This window comes from Aureobasidium melanogenum (assembly GCF_000721775.1).
Source record: "Aureobasidium melanogenum CBS 110374 unplaced genomic scaffold scaffold_17, whole genome shotgun sequence".
NCBI lineage: Eukaryota > Fungi > Ascomycota > Dothideomycetes > Dothideales > Saccotheciaceae > Aureobasidium > Aureobasidium melanogenum.
In genome coordinates this window covers 121167-133158 of record NW_024470069.1, presented here as the reverse complement: position 1 = coordinate 133158, position 11992 = coordinate 121167, and the positions used below count along the sequence as shown (strand labels likewise).

General features: G+C 50.0%; 5 protein-coding genes across 5 annotated transcripts; 2 read left to right on the top strand and 3 right to left on the bottom strand.

The window, feature by feature from the left end:
- Positions 1 to 55: 55 nt before the first annotated feature.
- On the bottom strand, positions 56 to 3415 carry M437DRAFT_53353 (DNA mismatch repair protein msh-3; the record flags this gene model as incomplete). The annotated part of the gene is made up of 1 exon (XM_041022516.1): positions 56 to 3415. One exon carries the CDS (start codon positions 3413 to 3415, stop codon positions 56 to 58), a length of 3360 nt encoding a protein of 1119 aa, XP_040877909.1.
- A 581-nt stretch (positions 3416 to 3996) lies between these two features.
- M437DRAFT_53305 (cell division control protein Cdc6) lies at positions 3997 to 5607 on the top strand (the record flags this gene model as incomplete). Its single annotated transcript, XM_041022506.1, has 2 exons — positions 3997 to 4977; positions 5026 to 5607. Coding segments are annotated over 2 exons (1563 nt in total), but the record flags the coding sequence as incomplete, so codon positions are not given.
- Positions 5608 to 6005: 398 nt separating this feature from the next.
- Positions 6006 to 7355, bottom strand: M437DRAFT_52856 (membrane associated DnaJ chaperone-like protein; the record flags this gene model as incomplete). Its single annotated transcript, XM_041022431.1, has 3 exons — positions 6006 to 6789; positions 6849 to 7099; positions 7308 to 7355. The coding sequence occupies 3 exons, from the start codon at positions 7353 to 7355 to the stop codon at positions 6006 to 6008; spliced, it is 1083 nt and encodes a 360-aa protein (XP_040877907.1).
- Positions 7356 to 7637: 282 nt separating this feature from the next.
- On the top strand, positions 7638 to 8447 carry M437DRAFT_10745 (uncharacterized protein; the record flags this gene model as incomplete). Its single annotated transcript, XM_041018580.1, has 1 exon — positions 7638 to 8447. A coding segment is annotated over one exon (810 nt), but the record flags the coding sequence as incomplete, so codon positions are not given.
- Positions 8448 to 8881: 434 nt separating this feature from the next.
- On the bottom strand, positions 8882 to 11782 carry M437DRAFT_52966 (actin-like ATPase domain-containing protein; the record flags this gene model as incomplete). Its single annotated transcript, XM_041022451.1, has 1 exon — positions 8882 to 11782. One exon carries the CDS (start codon positions 11780 to 11782, stop codon positions 8882 to 8884), a length of 2901 nt encoding a protein of 966 aa, XP_040877905.1.
- Positions 11783 to 11992: the final 210 nt, after the last annotated feature.

Below are 11992 nucleotides of genomic sequence, written 5' to 3'. Positions count from 1 at the left end.
GACAGCAACTTTTGCAGCCTACAACGCTCGAACATGTACTTCTTCCGGGTCATCTCTACATTATGTCAAGGCCGGCCAAGAGCAACTCGACATTGAGCGATTGGTTGTCCTCGAGAGTAGAAGAGAGTAGTCGAGACAAGTGCGCCATCTTCCTTCTGTTTGCTTCTTCTTCCATTTGTGTGCTTTTGATTGCTGCGATGTCAAGCACATCTTTCGGCAGTCCAGCAAGTCTTGCCACGTTGAGACCATAGCTGCGATGTGCGACACCTTCGCCAACCTCGTACAGGAATGTGATATCCGTATGATCATCGCCAGCAACTTCTTCGGTAAAGCGCATGTGGACATTACGAAGTTCGCGCGCTTCGTATTGCTCAGCCATTCTCGAAAGTGCCTGGTAATGAGTGATGAACAGAGTGAGTGCCTTGGTCTCACGCACAACATAGTCCAAAACAGCTTGCGCAATTGCCACACCATCGTGAGTGCTCGTACCGCGACCCAATTCGTCCAAGATGATGAGAGATCGAGGCGTAGCTTGCTTCAGGATATCTGAAGTTTCGGACAATTCCACCATGAAAGTACTTTCACCCTTGAGCATGTTGTCAAATGCACCCATACGTGTGAAGACAGCATCGAGGGGAGTCAGCCTTGCCTGCGAAGCAGGAACCCAGCTTCCTATCTGTGCCATGATGCTTATCAAGGCTACTGATCTGACATAGGATGACTTGCCGCCCATGTTCGGACCGGTAATGAGTAGGGCTCTCTCTTTCGAAGACATCTCAATGTCGTTCGGCACATATGAATCAAGAAGCAGTTGCTCAACCATCGGATGACGGCCTTCTTTGACTTCGATACGGACCTCATCACTGTCGATGATGAATTCGGGCTTTGTGTATCCGGGCTGACTCGCAATGTCAGCTAGCGAAAGCAGACAGTCCAGAGTCGCCAGCGACTGGATGCAATCGCGGAACGTCTGATACTTGGTGCCAATCTCGGTTAGCAGTTCAGTGAAGGCCGAATCACATGCGTTGGCAAGAGCTTCTTTGAGTTGATCACGCTCGCGTATAAACTTGACGACCTCTGGCGTGTGGAAACGCGATACTTTCTTGGTTCCACTGATCTTGATCCATGAAGCTGGCACTCTTTTGAGATGGATGTTCTCAATCTCAATCAGATACTCGATGCCGGAGACAGTCACATAATTGACTTTGCCTGGCTTGTTAAGCGTCTTTGCAGCCTGAGTACGATGTTCGTCCAGATCATGCTCGACACAGACAATCCCGACTTTATGGTCAGTGATTTCTTCGGTCTCGTACTGGTCACGGAAGAATGAATACTTGTCATCGTCTTTTGCCGCCTGAAGATCAATTCGCTCAAGGAAAGAGATGACGTCTTCTGAGATTAGCGGTAAGGATGCGATGGCTTCTGCTAACAACGGAGACTTGAAACCAGAATCTTCTGGAGATTTTACATGCGCATACTCGTTCGAGATAGTTTGTAATGTCTGAAGAACAGACACAAGCTCTGGACGGGCGCACTTTTTGTAGTAGATTCTGATCAACGACTTCTCCAAGTCTCCTCGGACATGAGCGAGGAGATTTTTTATACGATCAGTAGGGATAGCACGATCACTGTCGAGAAGTTCTTCCACAGCACCAATGCGGATCTGCAGCTGTTGCTGATCGAGCAGTGGGCGCCCAACCCATTTGCGAAGGAGACGCTGACCAAATCGAGTCTGTGTTCGGTTGAGAATGAAGAATAGGCTGCCTTTCTCGGTGTAGTCTGTTTGATTCTGATAAATCTCGAGTGATGATAAAGTGTTACCATTGAGAAGCATATGAGACCGTGCGCTGAAAGACTGGAAGTTCTTAGTGAGGTCAAAGACATGTTCGAGACCATAGTCAGTCAGATGAGTGATCATGGCGGAAAGGCACATTGTGACAAGTTCAGACAGTTGATGGACCTTGTCAAGCATGGCCGACTTCTCTTCTGATGCATCGTCCGACTGCATCTTACCGGCGTAGAAATCGGATACATGAGTGTATGCTTGAGCAGCAAACGTCTTTGCCTTTTCGGTGCGCTCCACACGTGCGCGGTCTCCGAAGACATTCGTTCTGCTGCCAGAAAGATGTTCGACCAATTTCTCGGTTGCCTTGGATACCGAGCCGACAATGAGAAATTCGCAGGGTGCAATATGAAGTAGACGAGTTTCAAGCTCGCTTCGCATGAAGCCATCGTAGAAATCATCATAGATAATATCGCCTGTTGTGGGTTGAACAGCGACTATACCAAGACGCACCTTCTCGTCGGTGCCTGAGCCTCCAGCGTTGGTTTCAGTCAGACAGAGAAGGTGGCCAGTTGCAGGAGCGCCACCAGCTGGAGCAGCCACAGGACCATCTAGGCCTTCTACATCATCAATATAGGTACCCTTTGTATACAAGTTGGTGAGCTTGCGAACGAATGGAGTATTGCGATTGTCGCCAGCCTTCTTCAGGGCGGCTGTTTCTAGTTGCCGTACAACGCCAACTTTGTGACCGGCAGAAACAAGGCGTTTGACATGGACATGTAAACGATGGGTGGGAAAGCTTGCCCCGGCAAATCTGTCAAGGTGTGCTTCGGAAGGATGTTCATCGAATCTCATTTTTCCAGGCACGCACATGATCTGCAACTCTTTTGCGGCGACGCGAGCATCATCACCGAAGAAACGAAACTTGTAACCCACTTCAACGGCTAGAAGCGTGTCCATGTGTTTCTTCTTGATATCAATGACTTGCTTCTCCATAGGCGTGAGTTTGCTGGCAGACTTCCGAGCAGCAGGGCCTTTTCTACCTTTTGCAGGTTTCTGAACTTCATCCTCTTCGTCGTCAAGATCCTCATCACCTTCAGCTTGATCCTCGTCAACGAAGTGATTACGACGCTTAATGTCGGCAAGACTGTCAGGTCTGCCAAGTTTCTTCACAAATGCTCGGTGCAAACGCTCTTTCTGCCTACGAGCAGCCTCGTCGTCTCGGTTGTGTTGAAGAGGTTGATGAGGTTGAGAACTCGAGAAGATATACTTCGTTGTCCGGTCGGAAACAGATGCAGGCAGATTGGCAATCGCGGTCTCATGTGGCTGTGCCTCGCTTTCTGGAAGCTCGGCATCCTGACGCGTTCTTTTGGAATCCGGCAAGTCATGCTCGTCGTCACTGTACTCCTCGAAAGGGCGTTTCGGTTTGAGAGGACTGCTGTTCAGCAATGCATGTCCAGCATCGTCATTGGTATCAGGCGCGTTGGAAATTGATGGTCTCTTGGTTGTGGATGGCGCAGGCGCGGTCGCCTTCTTCGCAGCGGGTTGCTTGGGTGTGAAGAAGCTTGAGATGGACTGCTGCTTCTTAGCTGAGGATTGAGAAGGCGGCGGACTGCTTCTTCCAAAAGCCATGTTCATGCAACTGGTCGACGAGTCTAGATTCTGAACGAATTGTCGCGGTGTAGCACGTCAATGGAGTGGACGTGTAACCAAGTCCGTGCACCGACCTCTTTCCGCGCCAAAATTGCACTTTACGCGCCTCGCGTCGAACGCGCTCCTTCCCAATCCTTGGACATTGACCGTTGAACATTGCTCATATCACTTGCACCTTCTTCAATTCATATCATCATATTCACAGTCGCGAGTCCAAAGTGTCAGCGGTAATGGCAGCATCAGTCCTAGGAAAGCGTACCAGGAGTTCAACAAATGGTACGAACAACTAAGACTACCCGACGCGTGCTTAGACATTGACAATATGAACAGCATCAGACACCGGTATTCAGACCAGGGCGAAGCGCCGCGAGACATTGGTCCTAGGAAATGACGAGAACGACAACCCATTCTTCAAACCAATTTCTTCTTCTGCAACACAATCACAACCCACATCCACACCCTCGAAACGCCCAACGTCGTCGCCGAATAAGATCAGTGCACACTTCTCTGTTTCGAAAACTACCAAATCATCTACTGTCGTCAAGTCAAGTCCACTTGCTACACCACAAACACCACGACACCGCGATGCCCTTGCATCAAAGATCACAATCACCCCAAGACATCGCCATCTCATTACTAGCAGTCCCGACACTCCTCGCAGTCCATACTCTCCCTGCAGTGCTGCCAACAATGTATACAACCAAGCTCGCCAAATCTTCTCAAGATGTACGGATCCTGGTGTATTGGTTGGAAGAGAGGAAGAGAAGGAACAACTGTCCACATTCATATCAGAACGCCTTGCCTCGAGCGAAGGTGGATGTCTGTACATCTCAGGGCCGCCAGGGACCGGAAAGAGTGCTTTTGTTGGCCAAGTTTGTCAAGGTCTTGCTTCAGACTCGGATCGTGAAATGTCCATGTCGACTGTTAATTGTATGAGTATCAAAACTGCCAAAGACCTCGCCAACACTTTGTCCAAGGATCTGCATCTCAACAGCCTTTCTGGACGCGCTGCCGACTTCGACTTTTTGCGCGCAAACTTCTTCGAGCAAGAAAGGAAGTACATCGTCATCCTGGACGAAATTGATCGCCTTGTTGATCTTGACCTCAAACTGCTGTACAGCCTTTTCGAATGGTCTATGGAGCCTTCTTCGAGTCTTATTCTTATTGGCATTGCTAATGCTCTTGATTTGACTGACCGTTTCCTGCCTCGCCTCAAGTCACGTAATCTCAAGCCGGATCTGCTGCCGTTCATGCCATACACTGCACCTCAAATCGCCAATATTATCACATCAAAACTCAAGGGATTGGATGCTTCAATGACAGACCCCAATTTCATTCCATTCTTACACCCTGCAGCAATCCAGTTCTGCTCCAAGAAGGTCGCGTCTCAAACTGGTGACCTCAGAAAAGCCTTTGATATCTGCAAAAGAGCTGTCGACATGATCGAGTCGGAGACCAAGGTTGAGCAGGCACGCATTCGTCTACAAGACAGCCCGTCTAAGACGCCACTCAAGGAGAACCTAAACCTGGCTTCTCCTGCCGTTAAGTTGGCAGCCTTCCAGAAGTCGGCTCTGAAGGACCCTCGTCAGACTACTCTTTTCCCTTCGATCGGCCATTTGACTCTCGAGACCGCGCCGAGAGCGACAATCGCCCACGTCGCCAAAGTCACAGCCGCTGTATTCAGCAATGGAGCATCTCAACGCCTAGCATCTCTCAATCTGCAGCAGAAGGCTGTGCTCTGTGCACTATCAGCACTCGAGAAGAAGAAACGCGAGGCGCCTAGCGTGGTCACTTTCCCAATGACGCCTTCAAAGCATGCCAACACTGCACCCACCATCAAGCAGCTGTATGAAGCCTATTGCACATTATGCAGCCGCGAGAATCTTCTGCAGGCTCTGACCAGCATCGAGTTCAGAGATGTGGTCAGTGGTCTGGAGACACTATCACTTGTCTCTGCTGTTGAAGCTAAGGGCGCTTCTTCCTTCTCAATGCCGTTGACACCTTCCCGCACACCCAGCAGAAAGTCCAAATCGGGATTCACCGGTGCAGCAATGGGCGATGATAGAAGAATGGCTGCTTGTGTTGGTCATGCCGAATTGATCTCTGCTCTCAAAGGACCTGGCAGTGACATTCTCAAGGAGATGATCGAAGGTGATGGCATCGTGGCATGATTCTGTTTTTGTTGTTTACTGGTTTCTGTTTTTTGTCATTGGCATCTTTGCATGTCTTGTTCTCATCATTGTTGCTTGCTTCTCATTTTTAGTATTAGCGTTTGCATGGCGAAGCCTACGGGCTGGATGTTTATTTTCTCATGATGTGGTTGTTATGGCTTATAGGAAGAAGAAGGAAAGGAAATACTTTAGCTGGACTGAAGAGTGGAGGACCATAGCTGGGATGGCTTTTTGTGATATCGGGATGAACGACCAGATAGATATAGTAGAGCTCTCAGAGCATAAGAAAGAATCAAAAGAACCAAAGATCCAAATTTTGATGAAGACATGGACGCAAATGTTATCGAATCGAAAGGCCACCGTTGTTATTCGCTATCAAATGCATAAGCAAAGGAAGTCTACCTAGCACCCACAGCACCATGCGGTACACCCTGCCTCCTCCTGGCAATAGCCTCACCCATAGCATTCCTGACCTCTGCATTACTCCTCACCGTATTGTCTACCAAGAACCTCTTCATCCTTCCCCTCATCTCCCTCATCGCACCCTCATCGTTTGCAAACGGCGTCATCTCCAATCCCATAAGCATATTAGCTTCATTCTCCAAAACGTGGCCCAACGCCCCCAATCTCTGCAACTGCTGTTGAGAAACCTGATCATTTTCCTCTGCCACTTTAGCAGCTTCACGGTTTGAAATCAAAGGTCCGATCTGTGAGAACGCGATAAAAGCCGTCAAGACCAATTTCCTGAGTAATGAAATAAGCTGAAAAGGCAAGAAAGGTCCATGATGAGGTATGACCCCGAACACAGGATTTGCGACCTTTGTCAACAAACGAGGAAAAGTTGGGTTAGTCAAGCAATGCACTTCAAACACGCCCAACGCAACCAAAGCGAGAAATCTCCACAAGGCGGCTTGTTTGATGTAGCCCAAGAAACCGAGTAGAGTCAAAACGCCAGCAGTGCCTGTGTAGTACATGAAGATGTGTCGAAGACCTATAGACAGGAAATCAGGGACTGTGGTTGCTTTTTGCCAGAAGAGGGTTTCGGGGCCGAGACGGTCGTAGGCGAAGCGGCGGACTGGATCGATCAAGATGTCGCGGCAAAGTTTCAGATGGACGTAGTAGGATTCTGCTGTGCTGCGGTCGGAGTCGGAAGATACTTTGTCTGGGTGATGGAGAAGGGTTCTTGCGCGCCGTCAGCTTCTTCTTAGAGATGGAAAGTTGTAGGCAGAATCTAAACATACAATCTTCTGAAGCGACTGTTGATTCCTCGTTCATCGACTGCCAATCCTACACCCAGGTCTTGATAGAAGTTTCCGGCCATGCGAAGTTGAAAGTCTGCTTCGTAGATTGTGTAGAGGAGATAGGCCACAATGACTATGATGTTGATTCGTCTGCGATGCTGCACAAATGTTCTTGTCCCAGGTTGAGGTTTGGGGTCACCTGCGCGTATCCAGACAGCATAGAAGGCTGATTGGGCCCATCCTGTCACCAGCTGCAGAGTCGAAAGTCAGTCAATTTGTTTTTGTCCCAGCTTGATGTGAATGGAAATAAATCTGACAAGGTCGAAGAGATAGAAACCGAATCTTGAGCATAGTGATTTTATTATGGTCAAGCTCAATGATTCTATGGCATCCAAGGGATAGTCTTCCATTTTGGTTGTGAGATATTGAGAAAGGATGAAAACACGAAACAAGACTTACATTGGGCAGGATATACCAACCAGCTAGAGAAAGCAAATTATCAGACATTTTGCTGGTCTGAGGTGGATTGCGAGCTAGATGCTCGATAGTTTGGCGATGTGTACTCGTTCGAGAGGTGTCAATGAAAGCTTGCCAAAAGTCATGGTTCAAGGGTTGCTTGGAGGTGGTCGGTCCTTGATCTCCGGGGGTCTTCGCAGTGCACGGACGGAAACCGCGTCTGCGCATAAACCTTCTTGTGAACGCCGACATTTTTTTGACAGTCCTATAGATTCTCAGTTGGTGGAACAACACACCTGCACAATGTCAACAGAAACCATGGCAAACACACCGAAATCTGCAAAGACGAAAAAGACAAAGGACGACAAGTCGGCAAAGAAGCGACGACACGATGAACAAGCCACAGCAGCTACACCAGCAGCAGCAGAAGAAACATCAGAGACGACAATCGAGAGTCTACCAAAGCGTCCGCGCATTGCTTCGCCAGCTGCAGATGCATCCACCACATCTCCTTTCGTCAAGCAAACCTCATCCTTCTATCTTCCTCTGTCGCCAATCTACCACGCCTTCCCCGTCGATGGCCTCTGCGCCGAACACATCTCTCCCCTTCTACTCACCTACCACCCACCTCTGCGCGGCGTAATCCTCTCCTACGAAAACCCCCGCCTCTCAAACAGTCCCGCCGACGCTCCATCCTCGCGCGACGGCCCCGATGCCGCTCCCACAGTCCTCGCAAAGTCAATCGACGAATACGCAGTCTCGTTTGTATGGCTAACCGTCGATTTCACGCTTTTGCGTCCCACTCCCGGTGCCGTCATCGAAGGCTTTGTCAGTCTCCAAAACGAATCCTATCTCGGTCTGGTGTGTTGGAATTTCTTCAACGCAGGCGTGGACCGCAAGCGCATCCCTTCAAACTGGAAATGGGTGCCCAACCACAACGCCAATGCCGGCACCAAGAGCGCAACAGACTGGATGAGAGGCCTACGCAACAAGAGCGATGAAAGCAGTGGTCACTACGTCGACGAAAACGGCAAGAAGATTGAAGGAAAGATCAAGTTCACAGTCAAAGATTTTGAATCTGCGCCTAGCACGGATCGCGAAAGAGGCTTTTTGAGTATTGAGGGTACTTTGTTGAGTCCAGAGGATGACAGAGCGTACGATAAGGAGCTCAAGGCTGCAAGAAGGGTGCCGAAAAAGAAGAGAGTGCCTGCTTTGAATGTCAACCCGGAATGGTAGAGGGTGTGCTGGCTTGCTCCTTCTTATCTTCTTTTTTTTTCCTCATGTTTTCCATCGTACATAAGCGTTCCCTTGTATTTCACCCATACCCATCCAGTTCCTTGGAAAAAGGCTGAAAAAACTTCTCTCTTACAACTTCCTTGCTTGCTCGTGTCTTTCAAGGCCCCCATCAGTATCTGGGAAGGAACATACGAATGGATCTGAAATCGATGAAATCGTCACAACTGCTCGAACAGAAATCGTTCAGCAATGGACGTAATTCGAGAACAATGAATAGAATAAAATGTTGGAAACGGCAAGATTCGATAGATTTTCTATGCTATGAAAAGGACAATGCTACTCTACAACTCTTCATGCTCGATAGGCTTTTCAGGCTCCTCAACCACAACAGAAGGGCTTGCAGAAGCAGACTCTGACGCCGACGACGTCTCACTGCTCGACTTTGCCTTCTTGCTCTTAGTAGCCTTAGGCTTCTTAGAGCTGCTGCTAGTGCTGCGCTTAGGCATCTGCATTTTCTTGGTCACCACGTCCATGAGTGCCTTGTTGAGCTCCTTAGCCTTGGTTTCGATTTCCTTGACTGTAAAGGCGGGGTCCTCAAAGGCTTGGAGCTTGTCTTGCTCGGCCACCTTGGTCTTGACCCATTCGGCGACGCTGTCGTAGACCTTGCTAATGGATGTAAGGTCTTCTTCGGTATAAGTGTAGAAGTAAGGTGACTCGCTGGCCTTGGCTGATGAGGAAGTCGATGAAGCATCAGGTTCTTCGAGATCGTCCAAATCGTCAGCAGAGCTAGGGCTAGGGCTGGCTTCGGCGGTTGTGCTGCTCGACAAAGCAGCTTCGGAGGCAGAGGAAACCGACTCAGCAATCTGCTTGCGGATGAGGTCGACCATTGACTTGGTCTGGTCGAGCGAGCTCTGCAACGTCTTGAGGATCTCGGGACGTGCTGAAGCTTCCTCTCTACGCTTCTGGACGGGGTCGACAATGGCCTTGAGGTCATTCAGCTTGCTCTTGAAAGCCTCGGCCTTTGCGGAAGAGCCTTCGCCATACAGCCAGTCGCTAGTGCTGCTGAGCAAAGAGGTCAACTGATCTCTGACAGCCTCGGTCGAGGCACCAATGAAGTCAGAGTTTTCGAGCAAATCTCTGGTGCGGTAAGTGTATGCTTCGAGAACGTTCAAGGCCTCTTCTCTCTGGATGCGAGACATGTCTGAACGGTCAAAGGCAGCGAGACGCTCCTTCATGCGCTTGATCTCTTCAGGTGCAGGTTGAGGAAGACCCTTGACAACAGTGGTGAACTTGACAGGGATGGTCTCGGTGCGCTTCTTCTTGCTGTCGGCTTCAGGAGTGGCCGAACCACTTGATTTGGCGTTGGCGGTACTGGAGGAAGAGCTGGCAGACGATGAGCTGGATTCTTTGACAGTCTCGACTTCCTCATCTTCGACAAGAGGTTCTTGATCGCCCTTCTTAGATCCAAATCCGAAGAGACCCTTAACTGAATCTCCAAGACCAGCGGCCTTGCCGCCCTCGACTTCACAGCTGACAGAAGCAGCAACAAGCTCAGGGATGCTATCGACAGGGCTGATACGGAGCTTGAGCTTGGTCGAAATCTCATCCTTAGCACAGCCAAACTTGGTGGTCAGAGCCTCGACAGAAGCGGTCAAGTTCTGGGTCTGCACCTCGGTGACCGGACGCTCAACACTGCCAACGGTCTGGAAGATGTTGAAGGTGAAGTCGTCAAGGTTCTTGATGGTGATCTCTTTGGCGGATCCAGCCTGAGATGTAGGAACGAACAGCTTTTGCTGTCTCTCCTTGCCGTCTGAAGGATACTTAATACCAGCGGGGTAGACAGCGGCTTCAAGGTCTCTAATCTCCTTGACACGGAAGCTAGGGCTGAGTCCAGCAGCTTTGAATGCGGCACCGAAAGCGGCCGATTCATCGGAGTTGACGTTGCTGCGAACTTCGGTGTTCTTGCCAGTCATGGACTCGAGCTTCTTCTGAACAAATGGTGTTCTGATAGCTCCGCCGTGAAGAATGACAGAGTCAAGATCCTTGAAAGACAGTTTAGCAGCATCCAGAGCCTGTTGAACAGGTGCCTCAATACGGTCAGCTTGAGAGGCGGCCATCTTCTCAAACTCGGCTCTGGTGAGCTTGGTAGCAAAGTCGATGTCCTTGTACAAGCCCTCGAAGCTCGATCTAACGTCAGAGTTGGCACTGAGAACCTGTCTTGCGCGCTCGGCTTCACGCCAAATCTTGGAAGCTGTTCTACCGTGGCTCTTGACCTCTTCGGCAGTGATGCCAGCCTTGACAGCCTGGGGTTTAGCGACAAAACTGTCGACGAGGTAGTCCACAATAAGTGCATTGAGCTCGTCTCCTCCAAGAGTCCTGTCCCAGCCAGCACCCATGACGGCGACCTCTTGAATAGTCTTGTTGAAGCGACCAATGTCCTTGACGTCCTTGGAAGAGAATCTGAGTACAGTAGCAGTCGTCGAACCGGCACCCATGTCAAAGACCATGTGGTACTCGGGCTTCTCGCCCTTGCTGACACTAGGGAAAGTGCGCTTGACGGCGTAATCGATACCAACAGCCAGTCCGTCGCTGACAAGACTCATAATGTTGATGCCAGCCAGATCAGCGGCACGTTCGATGGCACGTCTCTCATCGGCAGTCCAGTGGACGGGAACAGTGATGACGGCGTCTGTGACAGAGCCTCCCTTGCCGCCAGACATGGCCTCGGCATTTGTGCGAATGTTCTTGAGCTCCATGGCCAGCAGCTCGTCGAGGCTCCATGGTGCTTCAGATGAGCTGAAGGCACTGGGAACGAACGAGACTGCTCCCTTCTCTTCCTCAAAGTTTGACTTGATTGCGGGGTGGCGTGCGTGGTAGTTTTTGATCATGTTGTCGGCGTGTTCGCCAGGAACGAGGCCGAGGAGGGACTTGAGGTTTGTGAAGACATCGCTAGGGAAGCGACCACCAAGGGCTAGAGCATCTCCGCCGTAAAGTCTTTCCGGGTATGAGCCAAATTCGAGAGCGGAACCAGATACAGGCTTGAAACCAACAACAGCGGCCTCTTTGCGTTTTGAGTCCTTGGTGGGAACGATATCGAGGGGAACTCCGGGCTTTACGATTGCTGCTTTGATGTATGTACCGCCGAGATCAATTCCTAGCACTGCCGATGCTGCAGATGCCGTCGAGGCAAATGCGACGAACAGAAAAGCGAATAGCATAAAGGGGTGGGCGATGCCTCCCATCTTGGCCATGGTCATGAGGCTGAGAGGACTATAAAATAGTCGTTAGGTAGCTCCTTTAATGTGATTGAGGAGCTCAGTCGACAAGAAGGATGGAGGAACTCGGTTCAAAGTCTAGTTCAGGACAGCACTCGACATGACTCTTGCCAAAGTGACAGGTGTTTGAATGACTCTTCTATCATCAACTTTTTTGAAACGTGTACTGCCACTTGT